We start from the raw sequence: 25,213 nt of genomic DNA on the forward strand, positions 1-25,213 counted from the left end.
AGGTTCTTCTTTCCCCAGCTAACAAGCAACAGGTTCAGCAAGCAATTCAGTCCCTCCAGGACAAGGCGCTTGTGGGCAGAATTGTGGGCCTCACGCCTACACAGAGATAGGTGCGATAGTGGATCCAAGGGAGCTTGGCATTAGAGGGAGAGCACATCCAGGAGGTCACCATCTATGGACGAGGTGCTTTCCTCATCCAATTGAGCTCCCCCGACACCACCTCGACACTTGTGGAGCAGAGCCCCATACTCCTTGGCCCGCACCTTGTCTACCTCTTTCCTTGGTATCATGGGTTCACAGTCAAGGACATGGATACGACACACCATGTTCCACGGTTTTTGGTTACACTCCGCCCAGGGCTCCCCAAGGAGTATCGAGCCATTCTCCCTTCCATTGGTCAGACATTTGGCACAGTGCTTGAGTCTCCGCCAAAGAAGGCCGCCTCCATTCTAGCAGATGATGGAGTCCCTAAGATCAGACTGGTGGTGGCAAGCCCAGAGTCCCTCCCAGAGTTTATCCTTCTCGAGACCCTAGAAGGGGGCACACTTCGCGAGAGGATGGAGATCTCCGGGTTACCAGGCCAGTGTCTTCGGTGCAGACAGATGGGTCACCTCGCCAGAGATTGCCCCCATGGCCTCCCCTGTGCACCTCCCCCCCCTCCTCCGCAGAGTAGGCAAAGTTAGCACAGGCCCGAGTTCAGCACCCTCTCAGGCAATCTCAAACCCCATGGGTTACCCCCTTAGCAGGGGACTGGACACATGTTAAAAAGAAAAAGAAACAAAGTAAGCAAGCCCGCAAACGCTGCAGGCAGAGGGCCAGCAAAGAGAGGGACAGGGTTGACCGAGAGGCCTCGAAGGAGGATCAGTAGGAGCCACCTCCTCCGGCGGCAGGGGCCACCGCCCACTCTACCGATCCTCCAGCTTCGGAGGTTCAGCCTCCGCACCCACCCTTGCAGCAACAGCGAGCCCCAAGAGCTCCAGACGCGGTGATGGCGGAAGTTGCCGTTACTAGTTCGATGAAGACTGCGGAGGAGCCAATCCAGAGCCCTGGCGAGCCAAATCAGTAGAGGGGACCTGATGTCGTCCTTATCCCTCCTCCTCCTCCCCCTCCTCCCTCCTCCCCAGACCCCTCCCCCTCCTCATCTTCACTTCCCCCTCCCCCTCCAGGGTTCCCCCCGCCCTCTCCCCCCCCCTCAGCCCCCCCTCCTATAGTCACCCTCACCACTTGCCCCCCTCTCTCTATCCCCCGTGTCCCCACAAGGGAACGACGATGCCCCCTTCTGTCTCCTCATCACAGCAGTAGGCCCATTCAGGGAGGGATCTTGAGGGACGAGGCTCGTCTTCCCAGTCAGCGGCCCCTAACCTTCAGCCTGGGCATCCCTTACCGTGGGACTTTTGGAGGTTAGGACCTTGGAACTATTTGGAGGTTCCGGACTCTTATCCTCTACCATTGGAGGTAATGCTCATAGTCCTTTAGCCCCGAAAGGGGAGTTTGATCAGTGCAGTGGGACCTCCGACACACCTTGTTTGGAGATTTTCGTTTGCCTCCATAGGGGTGGAGAAATGGTCCTCCCACTGCATGCGGCATGATCACTATCTGCCAAGCTACTCGGGCCCCAGTGTTCCTCGTGCCATCTGAACCTGCCCAAAGGAAGTTCCGTACCAACCGTCGAAGTTGCCCAATGCAACCTCTGTGAAAGCACCAGCAGGAGGCGATATACCAGGCCGTGGCAAGAAGGACTTGGTTTGCCACTAAGGCGCGACCTGCTAAGGAGAGTTTGGCCGAGCTCCAATAGAGAAGCTTGCGTCAAACACTCTCAAGGACCGGGGCAATCTGCTGCTCTGCTGTAATGTCAATACCCACCTTGCAACAGACTTGAGGAGCCTTTCACATATGAGGAGCTCTGGGAAGCCCTCAAGGCTCTCCCGACCCAATGACTCCGGCCTTCTTCCGAAACTTCTGGGAGATTATCTCCATCCCTTTTCGTCTAGCTTGCATGAGATATTTGACACAGGCCTTCTCCCTCAGTCTTTGAGCAAGGGGTGGATTTGTTTGATCCTGAAAGGGGGAGATAGGTCAGACATCCGATAGTGGAGGCCGATCACTTTGCTTGATACTGCATACAAGATCCTCGCCAAGGTCTTGAGTTTGCGGTTACGGCCCCATCTTACCGACATCATCCATGACACACAGACTGGGTTTGTCCAGGAGTGTAGCATCCTGGACAACCTCTTCACATTCTGGGGCTGTAGCTGTGTGCCTGCCGATCAAGACCCAGTGGTCTGAAAGAACTGTTTCGTCATCCTGTCCCCCTGCTGCACCCATCGGGCCCGGGAGGAATGATAGGAGAACTGAGCCCGCCACACCTCTGTGTCCTGGAGCTCGAGACGAGCGCGCTCTCGAATCTGTCACTAAGCCACTGAGTCTTGCTCCCTGAGCCTCTCAATGGAGGCGAGGTCTCTCCTGAAAGCCCGCTCTCGCTCCTGAAGGGTACTCCTCCGTTGAAGGGCTTGAGCCTGCAGCTCCTCACTACTCCTCTGCTGAATCGCATCGGCCACCCACGTAGCCCAGCCCTCAACGGTGCCGTCTCTGACTCCAGGTTGTTGAAGTCACCTCCAACAATCCAGGAGTCTACATCCGGAAGACACTCTGACAGCCTCCTCCAAAAGGCCCGACGTTGCTGTCTGCACGCTGGGGCATACACGTTCAGGATCCCGATCCTGGACTCTCCCGTCCATGTGGCCCCATCCACTCATCCATCATGAGTGTAATCTGATTCCCCAAAATAGCATCGAACACCTCCGGGAGCAGGGCACTTCCTTCACATCGATGGATCTTCTCAGAGGCCCCCCTTACGGGGAAGGTATAGAGAAACGATAGGGTTTGCAGTGGAGCGATAAAAAATAGATGATACTCAGACACAACTGAAGAACGGAACTCAGAAAACATAGTGCCTGTCGGTAATATGAAAAACTGAATACAAGAACCTCAAGCCGTCGTGTCTCAAGGACTGTGGCTGAGGTGAATCAGAAAGATGATTCTATGTAGAGAAACACTAGAAAAGATAGCAGCAGAGGGAGCGAAACGCAGTCCTCCGTGTAGCTTGATGATGGTGAAGATGATGAAGGGCTGGAGCTGCCCTAGGAAATGGCTGAAAACAGCATGCTCTGATGAAGGAACCTTCAGGCTATCTGGAATAGCAACATGATGAAGAAAAGGAGCAGATCTGGAGCAGGAGGGGCATATCTGGAGCAGAAGGAACAGATCTGGAGCAGGAGGGGCAGATCTGGAGCAGAGGAGTAGATCTGGAGCAGAGGAGGCAGAGAATGAGTTGGGGCCAAACTGGAGCAGAAGGGGCTACAGTAAAGGATGGAGGAGGTAAGGAGCAGTTGTAGGTCCTATCCAAGAGAGTGAAGGGGGTAGGTAGTCTTTTATAGGCCTGACCTTAGGAGGGTGGCCAGCTCTGGTCGGTGGGCCTGCCAGCTGGTCGGCCAGCTAGTCAGTGGGCCTGCCAACTGGTTGGTGGTGGCCCGTTCAGGTCGGCCATTTCTGGCCTTTCTGGCCACTTGTTTGGCCCTGCTGGCTGACCTTTTGGCTGGCCTGCAAGCTGGTATGTTTACCCTAGAAATTGGGGATTGTAGTTGCTTAACACCCCCTCTCAATTGCCAATTTGGAGGGGCAGACATTGTGTGCTTGGAGCTTCGTGTAGAGATGTCAACGGTGGCTATCCCTACGAAATGCCCAAGAGATGTAATGCAAAAATGCACAGAAGGTCACAAGAGGAGTGCCCTTGCAAGGGAATTGTTCACATCCTCAAGTGCCTGAGTTACACGTACGATCAGCAGAAATAAGAACACTGTGAAGCTCGAGAGAATAAGCCACCCCCTCTCACCGCCGAAAGGTGGAGGGAAAAGCAAAGGTAAAGAACAAATATGTCGTAGCAGCACTGATAATCCAGAGATGGTAGGATTCCGCCAAAGGAAGAGGTCGGAGCTGAACAGTGAGCCAGTGTGTGCCCGATCTTGGACCTCGGGAGAGAGGAGTCTACCCCACCTCCATGTTGGACAAGATTTGTAACAACAGTCATCAAGACACATCTGAACGAAAAGGGTCCTGTCTAGGGAGAACTTGTAGATCTTGGAAGTTGATACCGATGGAGATCTGGTAGAGGTGAAGAATCATGACCTCCTTGTTCGAAGGAATGGGGAGTGTCAAGCCTGAAACCGAAAAGGGAGGGAGGGATGGGAGTAGAAGATGGAGTTCTGAAAGGGAGGGAGGGATGGAAGTAGAAGATGGAGTTCTCTCCCGTAGTGCGCAGCGGAATGAAGAGGAAACTGATATGTTCATAGGAGTGATGCTCCCCGTACCTATGGCCTCCTTGAAGAAGTAGGATCTTTAGATCACCAGAGATCTGGGGTCTTTAGATCACCATGGCTCTGATACCATATAGAGAAACGATAGGGTTTGCAGTGGAGCGATAAAAAATAGATGATACTCAGACACAACTGAAGAACGGAACTCAGAAAACATAGTGCCTGTCGGTAATATGAAAAACTGAATACAAGAACCTCAAGCCGTCGTGTCTCAAGGACTGTGACTGAGGTGAATTAGAAAGATGGCTCTATGTAGAGAAACAATAGAAAAGATAGCAGCAGAGGGAGCAAAACGCAGTCCTCCGTGTAGCTTGATGATGATGAAGATGATGAAGGGCTGGAGCTGCCCTAGGAAATGGCTGAAAACAGCATGCTCTGAGGAAGGAACCTTCAGGCTATCTGGAATAGCAACATGATGAAGAAAAGGAGCAGATCTGGAGTAGGAGGGGCAGATCTGGAGCAGGAGGGGCAGATCTGGAGCAGGGGAGTAGATCTGGAGCAGAGGAGGCAGAGAATGAGTTGGGGCAGAACTGGAGCAAGAGGGGCTGCAGCAAAGGATGGAGGAGGTCAGGAGCACAGCTGCAGGTCCTGTCCAAGAGAGTGAAGGGGGTAGGTAGTATTTTATAGGCCTGACCTTAGGAGGTTGGCCAGCTTTGGTCAGTGGGCCTGCCAGCTGGTCGCCAGCTAGTCGGTGGGCCTGCCAACTGGTTGGTGGTCGGCCATTTCTGGCCTTTCTGGCCACTTGTTTGGCCCTGCTGGCTGACCTTTTGGCTGGCCTTCAAGCTGGTATGTTTACCCCATAAATTGGGGATTGTAGTTGCTTAACACCCCCTCTCAATTGCCAATTTGGAGGGGCAGACATTGTGTGCTTGGAGCTTCGTGTAGAGATGTCGACGGTGGCTATCCCTGCGAAATGCCCAAGAGATGTAATGCAAAAATGCAGAGAAGGTCACAAGAGGAGTGCCCTTGCAAGGGAGTTGTTCACATCCTCAAGTGCCTGAGTTACACGTATGATCAGCAGAAATAACAACAGTGTGAAGCTCGAGAGAATAATCCACCCCCTCTCACCGCCAAAAGGTGGAGGGAAAAGCAAAGTTAAAGAACAAATATGTCGTAGCAGCACTGATAATCCAGAGATGGTAGGATTCCGCCAAAGGAAGAGGTCGGAGCTGAACAATGAGCCAATGTGTGCCCGATCTTGGACCTCGGGAGAGAGGAGTCTACCCCACCTCCATGTTGGACAAGATTCGTAACAACAGTCATCAAGACACATCTGAACAGAAAGGGTCCTGTCTAGGGAGAACTTGTAGATCTTGGAAGTTGTTACCGATGGAGATCTGATAGAGATGAAGGATCATGTTCGAAGGAATGGGGAGTGTCAAGCCTGAAACGGAAAAGGGAGGGAGGGATGGGTGTAGAAGATGGAGTTCTAAAAGGGAGGGAGGGATGGAAGTAGAAGATGGAGTTCTCTCCCGTAGTGCGCAGCGGAATGAAGAGGAAACTGATATGTTCATAGGAGTGATGCTCCCCGTACCTATTGCCTCCATGAAGAAGCAGGATCTTTAGATCACCAGAGATCTGGGGTCTTTAGATCACCATGGCTCTGATACCATATAGAGAAACGATAGGGTTTGCAGTGGAGCGATCAAAAATAGATGATACTCAGACACAACTGAAGAACGGAACTCAGAAAACATAGTGCCTGTCGGTAATATGAAAAACTGAATACAAGGACCTCAAGCCATCGTGTCTCAAGGACTGTGGCTGAGGTGAATCTGAAAGATGATTCTATGTAGAGAAACAATAGAAAAGATAGCAGCAGAGGGAGCGAAACGCAGTCCTCCGTGTAGTTTGATGATGATGAAGATGATGAAGGGCTGGAGCTGCCCTAGGAAATGGCTGAAAACAGCATGCTCTGAGGAAGGAACCTTCAGGCTATCTGGAATAGCAACATGATGAAGAAAAGGAGCAGATCTGGAGCAGGAGGGGCAGATCTGGAGCAGAGGAGCAGATCTGGAGCAGAGGAGGCAGAGAATGAGTTGGGGCAAAACTGGAGCAGGAGGGGCTGCAGCAAAGGATGGAGGAGGTGAGGAGCAGCTGTAGGTCCTGTCCAAGAGAGTGAAGGGGGTAGGTAGTCTTTTATAGGCCTGACCTTAGGAGGTTGGCCAGCTTTGGTCGGTGGGCCTGCTAGCTGGTCGGCCAGCTGGTCGGTGGGCCTGCCAACTGGTTTGTGGTCGGCCAGTTCTGGTCGGCCATTTTTGGCCTTTCTGGCCACTTGTTTGGCCCTGCTAGCTGACCTTTTGGCTGGCCTGCAAGCTGGTATGTTTATCCCAGAAATTGGGGATTGTAGTTGCTTAACACCCCCTCTCAATTGCCAATTTGGAGGGGCAGACATTGTGTGCTTGGAGCTTCGTGTAGAGATGTCGACGGTGGCTATCCCTACGAAATGCCCAAGAGATGTAATGCAAAAATGCAGAGAAGGTCACAAGAGGAGTGCCCTTGCAAGGGAATTGTTCACATCCTCAAGTGCCTGAGTTACACGTAGGATCAGCAGAAATAAGAACACTGTGAAGCTCGAGAGAATAAGCCACCCCCTCTCACCGCCGAAAGGTGGAGGGAAAAGCAAAGGTAAAGAACAAATATGTCGTAGCAGCACTGATAATCCAGAGATGGTAGGATTCTGCCAAAGGAAGAGGTCGGAGCTGAACAGTGAGCCAGCGTGTGCCCGATCTTGGACCTCGGGAGAGAGGAGTCTACCGCACCTCCATGTTGGACAAGATTCGTGACAACAGTCATCAAGACACATCTGAACAGAAAGGGTCCTGTCTAGGGAGAACTTGTAGATCTTGGAAGTTGATACCGATGGAGATCTGGTAGAGGTGAAGGATCATGACCTCCTTGTTCGAAGGAATGGGGAGTGTCAAGCCTGAAACCGAAAAGGGAGGGAGGGATGGGAGTTGAAGATGGAGTTCTGAAAGGGAGGGAGGGATGGAAGTAGAAGATGGAGTTCTCTCCCGTAGTGCGCAGCGGAATGAAGAGGAAACTGATATGTTCAAAAGGAGTGATGCTCCCCGTACCTATGGCCTCCATGAAGAAGCAGGATCTTTAGATCACCAGAGATCTGGGGTCTTTAGATCACCATGGCTCTGATACCATATAGAGAAACGATAGGGTTTGTAGTGGAGCGATAAAAAATAGATGATACTCAGACACAACTGAAGAACAGAACTTTGAAAACATAGTGCCTGTCGGTAATATGAAAAACTGAATACAAGAACCTCAATCCGTCGTGTCTCAAGGATTGTGGCTGAGGTGAATCAGAAAGATGATTCTATGTAGAGAAACAATAGAAAAGATAGCAGCAGAGGGAGCGAAACGCAATCCTCCATGTAGCTTGATGATGATGAAGATGATGAAGGGCTGGAGCTGCCCTAGGAAATGGCTGAAAACAGCACGCTCTGAGGAAGGAACCTTCAGGCTATCTGGAATAGCAACATGATGAAGAAAAGGAGCAGATCTGGAGCAGGAGGGGCAGATCTGGAGCAGGAGGGGCAGATCTGGAGCAGAGGAGTAGATCTGGAGTAGAGGAGGCAGAGAATGAGTTGGGGCAGAACTGGAGCAGGAGGGGCTGCAGCAAAGGATGGAGGAGGTGAGGAGTAGCTGCAGGTCCTGTCCAAGAGAGTGAAGGGGGTAGGTAGTCTTTTATAGGCGTGACCTTAGGAGGTTGGCCAGCTTTGGTCGGTGGGCCTGCCAGCTGGTCGGTGGGCCTGCCAACTAGTCGGCCAGCTGGTCAGCCAGCTAGTCGGTGGGCTTGCCAACTGGTTGGTGGTTGGCCAGTGCTGGCCGGCCATTTCTGGCCTTTTTGGCCACTTGTTTGTCCCTGCTGGCTGACCTTTTGGCTGGCCTGCAAGCTGGTATGTTTACCCCAGAAATTGGGGATTGTAGTTGCTTAACACCCCCTCTCAATTGCCAATTTGGAGGGGCAGACATTGTGTGCTTGGAGCTTCGTGTAGAGATGTCGACGGTGGCTATCCCTGCGAAATGCCCAAGAGATGCAATGCAAAAACGCAGAGTTGGTCACAAGAGGAGTGCCCTTGCAAGGGAATTGTTCACATCCTCAAGTGCCTGAGTTATAGGTACGATCAGCAAAAATAAGAACATTGTGAAGCTCGAGAGAATAAGCCACCCCCTCTCACCGCCGAAAGGTGGAGGGAAAAGCAAAGGTACAGAACAAATATGTCGTAGCAGCACTGATAATCCAGAGATGGTAGGATTCCGCCAAAGGAAGAGTCGGAGCTGAACAGTGAGCCAGTGTGTGCCCGATCTTGGACCTCGGGAGAGAGGAGTCTACCCCACCTCCATGTTGGACAAGATTCGTAACAACAATCATCAAGACACATCTGAACAGAAAGGGTCCTGTCTAGGGAGAACTTGTAGATCTTGGAAGTTGATACCGATGGAGATCTGGTAGAGGTGAAGGATCATGACCTCCTTGTTCGAAGGAATGGGGAGTGTCAAGCCTGAAACCGAAAAGGGAGGGAGGGATGGGAGTAGAAGATGGAGTTCTAAAAGGGAGGGAGGGATGGAAGTAGAAGATGGAGTTCTCTCCCGTAGTGCGCAGCGGAATGAAGAGGAAACTGATATGTTCATAGGAGCGATGCTCCCCGTACCTATGGCCTCCATGAAGAAGTAGGATCTTTAGATCACCAGAGATCTGGGGTCTTTAGATCACCATGGCTCTGATACCATATAGAAAAACGATAGGGTTTGCAGTGGAGCGATCAAAAATAGATGATACTCAGACACAACTGAAGAACGGAACTCAGAAAACATAGTGCCTGTCGGTAATATGAAAAACTGAATACAAGAACCTCAAGCCGTCGTGTCTCAAGGACTGTGGCTGAGGTGAATCAGAAAGATGATTCTATGTAGAGAAACAATAGAAAAGATAGCAGCAGAGGGAGCAAAACGCAGTCCTCCGTGTAGCTTGATGATGATGAAGATGATGAAGGGCTGGAGCTGCCCTAGGAAATGGCTGAAAACAGCATGCTCTTAGGAAGGAACCTTCAGGCTATCTGGAATAGCAACATGATGAAGAAAAGGAGCAGATCTGGAGCAGGAGGGGCAGATCTGGAGCAGGAGGGGCAGATCTGGAGCAGAGGAGTAGATCTGGAGCAGAGGAGGCAGAGAATGAGTTGGGGCAGAACTGGAGCAGGAGGGGCTGCAGCAAAGGATGGAGGAGGTGAGGAGTAGCTGCAGGTCCTGTCCAAGAGAGTGAAGGGGGTAGGTAGTCTTTTATAGGCCTGACCTTAGGAGGTTGGCCAGATTTGGTCGGTGGGCCTGCCAGCTGGTCGGCCAGCTGGTAGGCCAGCTGGTCGGTGGGCCTGCCAACTGGTTGGCCTGCTGGTTGGCCAGTTCTGGTCGGCCATTTCTGGCCTTTCTGGCCACTTGTTTGGCCCTGCTGGCTGACCTTTTGGCTGGCCTGCAAGCTGGTATGTTTGCCCCAGAAATTGGGGATTGTAGTTGCTTAACAGAAGGGCTCCCCCCTGCTGAGGAGTCTTCATAGGGTATTGCAGAGACTGGCAGGGGGTCTCATCCGTGCTCCGCCCAGATGCAGAGAAGAGTTTGAGTGCCAGTCCCTTATGTGGCACCCAGAGATCAGAGATTAGGAGGGCCGTATGCTTGGATAGTGGACTCACATTGGTTGGGCACAGTGGGACAATGGTCCAGTAGGGTCCTTTGGCCGTCGGAGCAGACTACCTATGGAGACAGAGGCGAGGCTTGATGCCCTAGCGCACCTGCGAGGGGCAGGGCAGTGGATGGGCGAGATTGACTTAGCCATTTCGGAGTCCTGGTGGGAAGGACTTCACGTTTGGAGAGAGAGCAGATGATTGGGGCAGTTTTCCTGTACTGGTGTTCCCTTGAGGATGTTGATGCAGCGCGGCAGCATGCACCTCGGCTTCTTCCATGTAGGACTTGGAGGCCTACTTCAGCCACTCATTGAGAGTGACCCCGAGATGGATGGGAGTCTTGATGGGATACACTGGCAGATGATCAGAGTGGTGGGCCGTTTGGGGAAGGAGTGGCACATTGACCCTCCTAGTATTTCAGAGCAGGCGCCTCTAGATGGCGCCTTTGGCTGTGGGAGGGTTGACCCCTGAGGGACGTCCAATGGGATCTGAGAGAGTGGTTCTAGCCCTCCAGGGGCGGCCCAACTGAGCAGGTGGATGAGGTGCCCTTCTTTTCCTACACCACATGGATTGGCAAGAGGCTTCAGATGGACTTGTCGAGGTGGACCCCTTCGAGGGAGAGCCATTGGGTGACCCAGAGAGTGCCTCGGGATGTGCGCTCTAGGTTCTGGACATGGTTGTGGTCCAGCTTGCGGCCGAGGAAGTTCTCTTACTTCTTCTGGCTGGCCGCCCACGGAGGCTTGCCCATCAGACCATGGTTGGAGCAGATGCGAGTGGACGGGCAGTGCCATTGTTGCTCCGTTGGTGCCCTGGAGACTATCCCGCATTGCCTTTGGAGCTGTCGTAGCGCAGCGAGGATCTGGATGGGAGCCCTCAGGATCATGACACGTATGCAGAGTCTTCATAGAGACTACACCTCGGGGATGGTGGCTTGGTTGACAGAGGGAGGACACACGTTTCAATTGATGAGATCTCCCCAGCCTACCGGATATAGGGTCAGAGCATCCAGAGGATCGCACTCCATGAGGCAGTCCCCCCTAACAGTCTAGCTCCTCCTTCTCCTAAGGAGGACATTGTCTGGGAGGTGGTAGCGAGCATCACAGCTTGGAACATTTGGGTGGCTCGCTGCAGTCTTGTGATGGGTGAGCACTTGGTTCCACCCACGGCTACCCTAGTTGCCATATGACAGGATATCATTTACACTTTACGGTCCACTTGGGAGCGTGGGACTCCAGGCTTCAGGGTGACTATCGAGAGGCGTACTCGTTTCTGCAAGGCTTGGCCTGCAGGCTTGGCCTGCAGGTGTTTTCTACATCTTCACTCCACGAGGGATTCACTGGCTGTATAGTCCCCCCACTTGGCTGTTAACCCCAGTTCCAGAGATTCCCTAAGCGGTGAGCTGGGTTTCTCTGGAACAGGCTGGTTTTTCTTTCAGCCTTTTCTGGTTTTTTTTCATACTCAGCACCTTCGGGGCTGCTGTCTTGTATGAAAATCTTTCAAGCATTAATAGAAGGTTCCTTTCTTGATAAAAAAATAAAAATGAGAGATGTCCATAGCCTATTTTAAAAAGATTTTTACACATCTGTTGAAATCTAAGAGTCCTCCCAGTGAAATACTCTAGAAGGCTTGCAGCCTCTAATGGTTATCTGGAGTCTCTTACCATTGTGCTAATAGTGTATTGAAAGGATGAGAGGCTCTTCGAATGATATTTGCATGAATCTATTCCTCTCGGGTCCCATTGCAAGTATCTTATGGGGACACCCCCATAGAGCCACAACCTCAAGAACCTAAAAGAATTCTCTAAGGACTGGGGTCTAGATATGGGGATGCTCTGGAAGGATTCCAGCCTAATTATCATCTGGAATCTCTTGGCATTGCTAATAGTATATTGAAATGATGAGAGGCTCTTCAAATGATATTTGCATCAATTTATCCTCACTCTATGGGGTCCCACGGCAAGTATTTTATGGGGACACCCCCATAGAGCCACAACCTCTGAGAACCTAAAAGAATGCTCTAAAATATGAGTCAGAAGCCAAAAACCACTTCTCTACATGACTCATAATCCTAACTACCTCAAAGTGTGTATCCACTAGAATACTCTGATCCATGGATCCGTAGAGCCTGCTTCTAGAGTGCACATCAAAGATCAAGCATCCCCATTAACTAGAGTATCCCAATTTCAATCCCTTTGGAGACCAATGGCCTGGAGCGGTATACCTCTCCTCCAGAAGGACCCCATCCATCTAGTAATTCTTGTTGTCTCTTGCCTATGAGGACCCAATCCAAAGCTAAAGCTATGCCAATCTACTCAATTTGAATTTTCTTCCACTTCCTTTGAGGTGGCTAACCATATGAGATTTTCACTCTTTTTTAATGTTTTTGAACATCTTCCAAGAACCCACCGAGGAAGCAAGACATTTATCTCATCCAGACCACTACATATAACCAAATGAGCCTAGAGGAAGCCTTAATGATCAAGAATCCAATCATTCCACATGACAGGCTTCCTATCAATCTCTTCCTGTGAAGAGGGGGGGATCCTTTGAAGTGATCTTGAAGTTGCTCCAAGATTTTAGGATAGTATCCGTAAGATGGGAGGGACCCATCATGAGGTGTGCTGAAGTAAATATCCATCTATTGCTATCCATCCAATCACCAAGAGGGAATGCAAGAACCAATGCTTCGATTAAAGAAGTCTTTCAAGGTTCCTACCCTAGCATAAGACCCCTAACCACCAACTTGCAAAGCAAACCCCTGCACTGTAGATCTGGATCTATGATATTAAGGCCCCCATTCTACAAAGGGAGAATCAGGGTCCTCCAAGACAACCTGCTCGACATTTATGATTGTCTTTTTGAGCTTGGTGATGAAATCTCTAGAGTGTGAGAAAACAAACCAAGTTGTGGGCTAATAGTACCTAGTTGACTACTACCACTCTAGAGGCAAGGTCAAGTCTAACCGAATTCAAAAAAAGGAGTTTCCTCCTAGTGCTCTCCAACACTAGAGCAAATTGTTGCTTAGCAAAAATGCCCACCCCAACCTGGCAGCCCAAATATATAACTCTGAATCCAGGTGAAGCCAAAGTCAGCCCCCCAATCTAGGGTGTTCCATTGGATTTATTCTAATTAATATGTGTACATGTACAATACAAGACTGTCCTAAACGAGGTGAGAGTTTATGGAGTGGCACCCATAAGAACAATAGTGTTATCTGCAAGCTCACTATCGAGAAGCTCTTGATCCTGTCTAGAGGAAGTGTCATCCCAAGAATGTCTGCCAAGGATCTCAGAAAGGTGTTCATGGCTTCAACCACGAATAAATATAAGGAAGGGCTAAAGGCTTCCCGATGGACTGATCTGGATATCTTAACCTATCTCCTTAACCCCTTTGATAAGAACCTAGATTTGGGCTGACCTGTACAAAGATAAAACCCCCTTCATCCAAGCATACAAAATAACCAAACACAGCAAGGTACCCTCCAAGGAATCCTAGTCTACTCTGGCATAAGCTCTCTCCAAGTCCAAAAGTAGAATGACCAAAGCTTGGTTGCTATGCATAACCCACTCTAAAGCCTCCCAAAATGAAAAGATGTTATAAGAATTGCGTCTTTCATTCAAAAAGCCCGTCTACATGTCATGAATAAGATCTAGACGAAAGGGTTGCAGCTTCTAAACATATTATTTTTTCCAAGGTTTTATATGCAGTGCCCAAAAGGATGATGGGCCTACACCGAGAGACCAAATTCTGCACCCCTTTTGGGATAAGATGTTTGAGGCGATCTGGAATCATGAACAAGGTTAGCGCGTCTAAACTAGAACATTTACACTGCAAGTGCTAGCTCAAAGTATAAATACATCATGCATGCCATGAACCAAAAAGCCGCCCGGAACTAGTCTACAGAAAATCTCAGTATAAACTGTAAAGAAACCAAGGAAGAGGCTGAAATTGCCACGTCAGTCCTGCTACTATAGACTCTAAGAAGAAGGGAGAGCCCCTCCACTCCCTAAGAAAAACATCCCTCTTGGTGGCTGATGCTGCTGGAGGAACACTACATGGTCGTCCAACTGGCCATCAAAGTATGTGTATGGTATCAGTCCAAATTCTAGCCATGGTGTGAGAGGGATGGACTTGATGTCTATCCAATACCTCTGTGCATCTGGATCTCTAGATATGCCATGCTGCAATGCTTTCCAATATCTCCCAAGAGGTATCCATAGAGGACTGACCGCACTGAGGGTAGACAGAGCATTTCCTGGGGCAGCCCACTCTCGGGTTGCGGAGCCCGTTTGGAGCCTCAGATGATCTCGGATGGCTCTGGGCCGAACGGAAATCGTAGGTGAGTTGCTCTGTTTTGCACACCGGTTCTATCGTATGGTCGGTGGCCTATTTCGGGACCGACCCCCAGTCGACCGTTTTTGGCGGATTGGGTCGGTCACCCAATTGAGCCTAACCGACTACGACTGGTGGCTATATAAGAGCGAGCCCATTTCATCACTAGCTACAGCAACCCTAATTCCTTAGCATCCACAGCCTCCGTCTTCTACTGTTTCCAGCTTGCCATCGAAGCTTCTTTCACAGGAGCGCACGGTTGGGAGGCAGCGCCATCTATTGTATCAGTTCTACAGTAATCAAATTTTTGATTCAGACAACACCTCCTGGCAGCACGGACCACAAGGTGAAGTCACTATTGAGGTAGCCATAGAGGAACTATACATAGATGGTACTACATATGCGGAAGGCCCCACTTGCAAAAGTTGAGGGTGAAAACATAGAATATGAGTTGATTAATGAAGATGCAAGAGCAGTTGGAAAAGAGAGGGACGGAGTTGAAGCCATGTATGATGGGTAGGCCATAGGGAAGGTAGAGATAGTAGAAAAGGCAACGTAGATGTTGATGAAATGGGAGGTGGAACATTCATGGAAGGTAAGGTAAGGACATGACCGGGACAAAATGAGTGCCCACGGTTGGGATGGATGTAGAAAAGATTTGATAAAGGAAACCTAAGTTATGCACAACAGATGAAATAGTAGGTTGACCAGTGGATGTTGAGTCTGACGCAGGAGTCACCACCACTCCTATAGAAGGGGCTGTTGATGAAGACATCGTTGCAAGAGGAGAATGAGAATTGTCTTGACCTTGATGGCCTCCGCTATAGAAGGAGCCCTGGTCTTTTGTACCTTCCTCTTTCACCCGCTCTCCGCTATGTACTTCTTCTTCTCTGGAGTCCTGATCTGATGACCAGGGATGGACCAAGTCAATGACAGTTTCAATAATGAAGTTACTTGCTTTGGCTACTGCTCCAATGGGCTGACTTTGTGCTCACCCTGAGGACATCAGGAACTTCCGTTGTGCATAATGCTATGTGTATCGAGTTTGGTCTGTAACAAGTCTTCTCTCCACTCTCCTTAAGTACCTCCTAGTTCTCTCACTAGCTCCTTCAAGGGTATGAGAACTACTCGGCATAAGACCTCTCTCCTCTAGGACCCTAGGATACCACTTCACTCTTGTTACTCAACACCAGTAGTGTCCCACCATGATCACCATAAACTATCTAGGAGGGGCGTGATCACTGCCGGAGGTGTTACCAGAGGCCTAGGGCCACTGGTGTGAGATGCAAAGAGTGCGTGTCACAACGAATGTTGGGGAAAAACTATTAATGTCTTCCTCCTGGACGCTGGTACAATTGGCTGCACATTGGTGCAAGTGACTGTGGTACTGTGATTGTGTGGGTGTAGCGCAAACAAGTGTCGAGTGGACAGGGGCATCAATGATAAGCACAAAAGTGAAACACACTCACAAGAGCCATCTCTCCACGTGGACAAGGCTGAACTCAAGCCACATTAACACACGGTACTCCATACCAGAGCTAAAGGAAGATGAAGGGAGGGGGACACACAATGTGTTGGGGCTGCGAACAGAGATGGAAGGGAGCATAGCAATAAGATAGAAATGACTAATATACCGAATGGAGATACACCAAATGGAGATTCACAAGGCGAGTTCAGGACTCTAGCCTCTCTCTCTCCACTTATGCTGAATGATCAGATGCTCCCCTAATAGAATCCTAAATCCCCCCCTTCAACTCCTCTTCACCGTCATCTTCATGGGCTCCTCCTCGCTGGAAATCCCCTTTCCTAGCTCCTATTGGTTTTCAATTTGTCTCCGTAGCCGTTCTGCTGCTTCGCCCCTTAATGGCTTTTGCCACTCACCAATCTCTTCCAAGTCGGTGACTCAAGTACTCCATGTGCAATCCCTTTTGGTCTGATGGCTCCATGTGCACCTCTGGCTAGTCTGACTGCTCCATGTGTGCCTCCTAGCGCTCTAACTCCCAGTCTCCCTCTGCACTACCATGTGCACCTTTGTCATGCAATGATGACAGTTGTCACGTGTGATTGCTTCCATTAACAAGTGATAAGCTACCATGGTTGTCTCAAGTTGTCATATGGTTATGGTTGTCATTGGTTAACACGGTTGTCACTGGTTGAACTCCAATGACATGGTCGTCATTGTTGACATCATCATCACTGGTTGACATGGTTGTCACTCAATGTGACATGGGTCGTCATTGGTTGAAATCGTCAACTAGTGACTAGTTTTTTGGCACCTGTTGTCATGTGACTTGACCTTGAATATGTACAATAGTGCTATCATTGAGGAGGCGAGGTCAAGAAGCTAGAAAGTCTATGCTTGCATTGTAGACTTCTAGGAAGGCCTTCAACACTGTCCCACGATCTCACATGATCAGGAGACTCCAGGAGATGCACAGTCCAGAGGTCATGATATAGGAGGTGATGAGCCTATACGAGTCTGTTGGAGGGAGATTTCTTGTCCTAGGAGGCCTATTAGATTGGGTTGAGAGCACGATCAGAGTGAAGGAGGGATGTCCTCTTTCACCGACTCTCTTCGGGCTCTACATTGATGAGATCACATCCTTTATTGACCGCCTAGGAGATGAGGATCAGTGCTGGCTGATTTGATGATGCAAGTATTGCTATATGCGGGTGACATAGTCCTCATATCATCGTCAGTAGAGGGATTGCGGAGACATTTGGAGGCCCTAGAGGTGTTTTGCACAGAGAGAGAGAGACTTGATTGTCAACCTTGGGAAGACCATGGTTATGATCTTCAACACCTCACGTGTAGTGCTCCAGCCACAAGCTTCACTTATTGGGATCAGCCAATGGAGATAGTGCAAAAGCTTGTACGTACTTCGGAGCAGTCTTCATAGGGTCAATGGTCATGATGACCCAGCCAAGGCACTACTCACACAAGCACATGGAGCTTTAGCCCAGTTGGAGAGGTTGATGCCATGTTTCAGATGGTGACATTTTCCACAGAGTTTGGGCCCTACCCCGCTGGAGACTACCGAGGTTGGCACTAGAGTCATCCAAACGGCTACCAGAGAGCGGGTTCAATATCCACATAATTTGTTGGGCATGGTATTTAGATAGACCGACTTCCCCCCTTTCAATACAGTATGGATGCACCGCCTGAGTTGGTCCCACGTGATGAGATTAACCGTATCATACGGTGACCAGCTCCATACACCTCTGACTAGGGGGGGGCGGGGGGACCAAGAGTTCCCTACCAAGATCCAGTTCTATCATAACCACTTCCTGAGAGTATCATAGGATGGCCTCATTGAGGACAGAGTCTCACATGCACTGAGGATTGCCATTGGACAGATGCGGATCTGATCAAATCAGCTGAGGATTGAGGTAGGGAGAGCTGTAGGCATACCCAGAGAGCAATGGATTTGCAAGGTATGCACGCGGGGGGAGATCAAGACAGAGGAGCATTTCTTATGTGTCTGCCGGAGATTTGGCTATACTTCTTCACTTTGAGAAAACAAAGCAGATTGGTCTTATTCACGGCATGCTTAGACAATACTTTGAATTTGGAAACATTCAATATTGACCACTCAGAGATTTGGCTATACTTCTTCACTTTGAGAAACAAAGTACATTGGTCCTATTCAGAGGTTCTAATCTCTGCCTTCACTTCAGTCAGCAGTGGGTTATATTGAATCTTCTAATAGAGTGCTTGTTTGTGGACAAATAAGCAAGCAGTTTCAGAGTTCTAGATGTCAGGCACGGATGCCCATTAGTTTCATACCTTTTCTTGTTTGTGGTTGACATCAATTGGGAACTTTTCGGTATGCTAGAAATCGGGGTACAGTTGGCTATACTTTATGCATCAAAATTGATGAGGAGCTAGTGCAAATGATACTGGCTTGTATAGGAGAGGTAATCGTGTTAATCTCACGAAGGTTAAGATAGCATTTTATTTGCCTGTAGTAGCAAGAAGGTCAACTAAGAGAAATCTGACCGTTTTTTGACTAGGTTAAGATAATACTTTACAACTTTTGTGTTGTCTCTAGCAAGAAGATCAACTTGAAGGATCTAAGGGTTTTTTGACTAGTTGCAGAGGTGGACTCCTTGCATTGGGACACAGGATTTGGTTTTACTTGGATGCCTGGAGGAAGTTCACACGCATATCTTGGTTTCAAGTTGGTATTTATCTTTCTCCAGCTGGACAACTATCTCTAGTTTTGGAGTATAGGCCAACTCTCTTTTGTAGGTACAGCCTTGGTCTTCAACCGCCTATGTGATATGTGGCCTCTATCAAGCTTTGACGGACGCAAGTATCAAACAATCTGGAGTTGTTTAATTTGGGTCATTCGTTGTGACATTTTGGAAATTCTTCCAAATTTAGGTGAAGTTTGGGTAATTTGGTAAACTTAAAGGACTTCCCTCATATTTCAGTCAAATTTGAGTAAATAGCCAAATGTCACCTAGATTTGGGAGAAATTTGAGCATTTTTCCCTCAAATTTCACCCGAACTTGGGAGAAAAGCCTATATGTGGGTTACATTTAGGTGACATTTCGGCATTTTCTCAAAACTTGGATGTAATTGGGCATTTCATCTAAGTTTGGATGAAATACATACATTTCTGAGTATGCAAACTTACCCATATTAGGTGACATTTTGACATTTTCCTAAAATTTGAATGAAATTTGGGAATTTATAAAGTTGGGAATAGCTGAAAATTCATCATGATCTACTGAATTTGGGAAAATTCCCCAAATCTTGTGCAAATCTGGATCACATTCGCATGGCATTTGGAGATTTTTCCCAAATTTGAGTTTAACTCCAAAGAAAATTTTAGAAGAAATGCCTTAAAATCACTTGACAAGATTCAAACATTATTTCCAAAATTGGGTGTAATATGATTTTCTCTCCTTAATTTGAGGAAAGCTGACCATTTCACAAAATTTGGGATGAAATTTGGGAGAAATTCCAAATTTCACAAATTTGAGAAAATGGCCTAAATCTTACTTGAATTCTAGTGACATAGGGCCCAAATGTCGAGGAAATACATGGGCATTTACATAACAAGTGTCACTTCAAAACCTTTCCAACTCCTCCAAAAAGGATGAAATGAAATGTTCATAATAACTAAGGCTATGGAACAAGCAACATGTTTCTCGTGACTATGCTTCAATCACCAAATTAGGCTCACTAATCCAAGGTTATCTTTAGATATATAACACACTTCACTTCCTTGGACATTTACATCCTCGTAAAAGACTATCTCCCAAGTTGAATCCTCTTCAGCTTTATCTTTTCACTTAATCCTATCTTTAGATATATAACATACTTCACTTCCTTGGACATTTACATCCTCGTACTATCTCCCAAGTTGAATCCTCTTCGGCTCTATCTTTTCACTTAATCCTATATTCATGAATCAACTTACTTCTAACCTTTCCCTCAAGTCAACTACAACCTCCAACTCACACTCCTTGAGTTTCTGCTGGAATTTACTCACATGGATGATTGAATGGCCTCATATATGTTGAAGGCAATTTGAGTTTATAAGCAACAGCACCAGTCTTTCTTAAAATCCTATAAGCTCCATAATATATGGGAGACTCTTAAATCTTTGCATCTATCTTTTTCATATCCGTAATAAAAACTTGTGAAACAAGCTTTCCTATTTGTGACTTCAAACCTTTCACATCTATTATAGATTGAATTGCATGGAATTCAGTTTACCATAGGGCAAAGAGCCATATTGCAACATATCAGAGAGCAGTAGGAGATGACCGTGCTATAGTATGTTGTGCAAACTGACCACAGTGACATGTCACGGACTTTTATGCATTTGAGTAAGCTCCAGGACATGGTGGAGTGGAGGAGGAGCAGCTAGCTGACATGAGGACACTATGGATCAGCAGGAAGAAATGATGCGACACTGCCGTGCGAGGGACACAAAGGCCACACGCGACACTGAAAGTGACCAAAGCTTACAAGATTGAGGTCTGGCCTATCTCAGCTCTCCTCAAAGGAGACCACCAAAGATGAGGCGTCACCCTTGACATAGCCTATCGAATACAGAGGTCAAGAAGACCATGTCCTCACAGTGAGAGATAGCTCGATAGACGTAGATTCGAGATATCTTTGGTGCCCGTTGGAGAGCCACCACAGTGCCGGGTTTCAGCTTCTTAGTCTCAGGGTTCAGTTTTCAGTTTTGTTTTTTAGTTTTGCTTCGAGCTCTTGAGCTCTTTAGTACTCAGCAAGGGCCCTATGGTGCCCTTTGCTTCAGCCCACCGAGGCTTGTATGAGTTCCTCTTTTTTTTTGTACTTTGTCCCATGGGCCGTGAGGCCTTCCGAGGACGTTAATATATCTTTCTCTCTTTCTTTTTGGGTGAGTTTTGAACCATACCTTCTACAATGAGAGTCTGAGTGAGAATCCTTTTGCCAAGGCACCAAAATTAGCAGCTGTTTTGAGCTTTGATGGACGTTTATGAAGAAGCGGTTGCTCAAATGTGTCCTTCAAGTTTTTATGCATCATTTGTCAAATGGGAATAAGTTGGTGTTGATAACTTGGAGTTTGTTTTGCTTATTTTCATTATTATATTGATCCTCCATATAAATACATACTTATTTATATCATTTTTGCTAAAGAATTCATAATTATAATTGCAGGTATCGACAGTAGGGTATGGAGATGTGGTCCCATCAACTACTATGGGCCAAGCACTGGCTGTTGTGACCATCATCACAACAGTTGTGATTCTTCCATCGCAAATTGGCAAAATAACTTCAGTTGCATCACAAAGGTAACACTCTAATTACCATTTTGAGCCCATGTTTTGTTTCAAACCTTTTTGTTTGTGTGAGAGGTAAAAGATATGCTGCTCAAGAAGGTGACAAATTACAATACAACTGGTCACAAAAGTTAGCATCCTTTTACAACAATTAGGAATTCTTTGGTGGTTGGCTGCCTCTCACTAATGACCTGCTTCCCCTTCCTCTAGTCACCCGTAGTTTAGCTCCTCGCATTTCTCTACTTGCCTCACCATAGACCCTTCCACCTCTTCCTGACTTTCCTTTCTTCCCTTATTTCGTCCCATTTCCAGCTTGCTTGGCCTCTTTTTCCTACCTAGGAACCTCCTTTGACAGCCCAGAGATCCCACGATTTGGCAAAGGAAACAATCCACCGTGAGAGACCTTTGAGAGTTCCCATAGGTTGGCAAAGATATCAATCATGGGAGCCCCAACCCGAAAAGTATGTAACACAAGGATGTCTCAAGATCCTATGGTGTGGATGACAAAGTTCTCTACATTATGAAAGTAAAGTAAAAGACTTTAAGGTGGCCTACAGCTAGTTGCCTCTAGTTTTCTTTTCCTGGTGATCAACTTGTCCATGTGTTGTATGGCAATCCAATGTATCGTGGAGAGAGTATCCCTCATGTGATGATCTGTGACTCCAATTGTGCAAAGTGTGGAGATCAGTGCATGGTGTATGCCTCCTCGAGCTCTGGTGGTGTATGCATCCTTGAGCTCTAGTGGTGACTACTTGCAAGCCTTCCACCTGCCATTCCACCCCCACACAACAAATTACCTGAAAGATGACTTTGATAAGTACCTACATTCATAATTGCTAGCCATCATTTGCTTTGCATCTCTAGAATTTCTCAAAAGGATGTGGAAAGATTTATTATGGCGAGCAATGTGGAGGTTGTGAAGTTGTGTGTGGGGGCATGTTAAGAGAATATGGGGCCGTGTCAATATTGTTTTTTCCCCCCCTTCCCAAAAAGAAGACTTCTAATATGTATGAATGAAATTCAAAGAGCAAAGCTAAAGGGAAGAGTACATCATGCATAGCATGAAAAAGCAAACACCTTAATAGGGCAAAATCAAACTTTTGTAAAAGAGCTAGAAAATATCCAAGGCTGAGGCTGAAAGTGCCACCTCAACCTTGCAGAGGACTATGGAGAGCCATTCCACTCCCTAAGGAAAACAGTCCTCCCGGTAGAGGCTGCTCGGCAAGATCCCTGCATGCTCCCTCAAATGGCCACCAAGGTATGTACAATATATGTCAAAATATTGGCTGCTTGGTATGTATAGTATTTGTCGAAATATTGGCTAGTATGTGTGGAGGGTGGACTTGAGAACCATCCAAGGCCTTTGTACATCTGGATCCCCAAATAAGCCACGCTGATATGCTGGTATCTCCCATGAGGCGTTCACAGAGGCATGTGCAAGTCTATAAGGAGATCCAAGAACATCATCTAGAGAGCATGACTCAACCAAATGTCATTGAACCAAAAGATCCAAGAAGAGTCATGTCTCTCATAAAATACTTGAGGCCCTGAAAGAGAAATCTAGGCCAGTGCACCCTAGGTCACGAAGAAAGGAGAATGCATAAAGGTGCTGAATAAACTAGCAATCCTCTTCTAGATGATCCTCACGTTTATGCACTCCCATAAGCATTTCTAAAAAGACTTCTTAGTAGAGGGGCAATGAATACAAGTAGAGTCTACCACGAACACGAACCTCCACTGGTTCATTGCAATCCCTCCATGAATAGAGAGCCAAATGAAAAGAGTGATTTTTCTATTCCTGGGAGATTTTTCAGAATCTCTTCCAAAAGATTCTGCAAGTTTATAGAAATCTGCTAACTTTTCCAATGAGGAGCACTGGTGGGCTTCCAACCTCTAAGGCTGATTTGAACTTCCTAGCATTACTAACCGTATATCAAAAGAAGGGGAGGCTCTTATCTCGGTGCCTTGCATCAATCCATTCCCACTCTCCCCGGGGTCCCATTGCAAATACTCGATGGGAATACCTTCATAAAGACAAATTCTCCAACAACCCAAGAGAATGTGATATGGGTTAGGGTCTAGATACCAACCTAAAGTCAAAAAACTCCGCTCTTCCTTGCGTTTGAATTGGCCTTTTCCACCTCGATTGACGAATGGGTTCCCACTCAGTCAATCCGTTACCGCCCACACCGACCGCGAGAACCGTCACTTTCTCAAAAGACGAGCTACAGCAGTTGCAAAAGGATTTGGAGGATGAGTCTTCCACGACTCTCTTCGCACGCATCCATGGCTCCCACCCCTCCAGGTCACAAGCCACAGATTGGATGCTTGTGGCGCTTCCCCAGGAGCTCGCGTCCCACCTTAAGGATGTTCGTTTGTTGGGACGAGGTTTCTTTCAGGTGTGCCTAGATTCCCCGGATGTCACGAGAGACCTGCTACAGGTCGGGTTTCTATTTCTAGGCTACAGGAGGATTTTTTTGTTTCCCTTTCAACTGGTTTTTGATCCAGTTGAAGAGGACAAGCAAGGAGTTTTTGTTTTCATCAGGTTCTCTGGTCTCCCCTCAGTTTATCACCGGCTTCTTTCAATTATTAGCGAGAGGTTTGGTGTGGTAGTAGAGATCCCCCCTCTTTCTGGCGAGCCCTCTTCGGGGGCTGAGGCGGTCAGGATGGATGGGGTACCCAGGGTTAGGGTCATTGTCCAGGACCCTAATATTTCAGATGACCACATCATGCTACAGCGACCCGATGGGTCCTTCCGCCAAAGATTTGAGGTTGCAGGTTGGCAGGACCAGTGCAGGATTTGCAGATCCTCGGGACACTTTGCTAGAGATTGCCCAAAGAAGAAAAAGAGGCCCAGAAAGCAACCAGCTTGTACTAGCTTACGACAAAGAGCAGGAGCAGGACCTACCGCTCTACAGGCACCACCTCAGACATGGGCTCCCCCCCCTCCTAGGGCTACACGAGTCCCTCTTGCATCCCGCACCACCTCTGGCCCACGGTGGGTTTCGATCGCGGTTAGGCCCTCTACTTCAGATCACACATCCATTGCTTCGGAGGCTACCTCCTTGGAGCCTCGGGAGGAGACTAGTGTTCAGGAGCCTTGTTCGACTCCACCCCAGGATCAGGCTGTACCTTCCTCAGCAGCCCAGGTTGTTGGCACCTCATCCGTAGCACTTCTTGATCAGGACTTAGTATAGGTGCCTCCTATTCCCTCGAGAGAGCAGCTTGGGATGCCTTCTTGTTCAGATTCAGTGACAGAGATGTTTGGTCAGATGATGCATTTCATGTTTAGTCTCAGTCACTTTTGTTTTCATGGTCAAACCATAGGGTGCAGACACCGTCATGCACTTAGCGACAGCTTTCTATGCCTCCCTTCTTTCCGCAGATCCTGACACACACCCCATATGTGGCTAGAGATGAGATTTGACAGAGTTTACCTGTGTTGGTCACACCAGAGATGATATGCTCACTTGATGCACGCTTTACCAACACAGAGTTCAAGAGTGCTCTCTCCGCCCTTCATAAGGGCAAATGTTTTGGTTCCGATGGTCTTACTCCTTTTTTTACAGCCTTTTGGGATATGATAGGTGATCATATTACTTCAGCCCTGCAGGGCATTTGGGACTCGGGTGAGATGCCTGACTCACTGACCGAGGGACTCATACACCTTATCCCGAAAGGTGGAAACATGAATTTTGTATCCCATTGGAGACCCATCACTCTTTTGGGCACTCTGTATAAAATCTTGGCCAAGGCAATCAGCATCCAGTTGCAGCCCCTTCTTCCAGAGCTCATCCATGATACTCAGACAGGCTTTGTGCATGGCAGGAGCATATTTGATAATATATTTTCCTTTTGGGAAGCCACACAGTGGGCTATGCAGAGTGGGTAGAGGCTGGCAGTTCTACTCCTAGACTTTGAGAAAGCCTATGACAGAGTAGATTGGGGTTTTCTTGAGGGCACTCTTCTACGGTTTGGATTTTCAGATGCATGGATTAGAGGGGTTGGCCTCCCTTTACAGATCAGCCCATAG

At 48.1% G+C, this 25,213-nt stretch overlaps 1 protein-coding gene across 1 annotated transcript in view; it reads left to right on the forward strand.

Moving 5' to 3' along the window:
• LOC147906155 (uncharacterized) overlaps positions 1-25,213 on the forward strand; it is a 118,712-nt gene that overhangs the window by 64,611 nt on the left and 28,888 nt on the right. The window contains exon 6 of the mRNA XM_087376700.1: positions 21,059-21,192. Coding sequence (XP_087232826.1) covers positions 21,059-21,192 — 134 coding nt within the window. The remainder of the gene's footprint in view (positions 1-21,058; positions 21,193-25,213) is intronic.

This window comes from Dipteris shenzhenensis, chromosome 1, assembly GCF_047967505.1.
Source record: "Dipteris shenzhenensis isolate YYH24624 ecotype China chromosome 1, Dip_SZ_1.0, whole genome shotgun sequence".
Lineage (NCBI taxonomy): Eukaryota > Viridiplantae > Streptophyta > Polypodiopsida > Gleicheniales > Dipteridaceae > Dipteris > Dipteris shenzhenensis.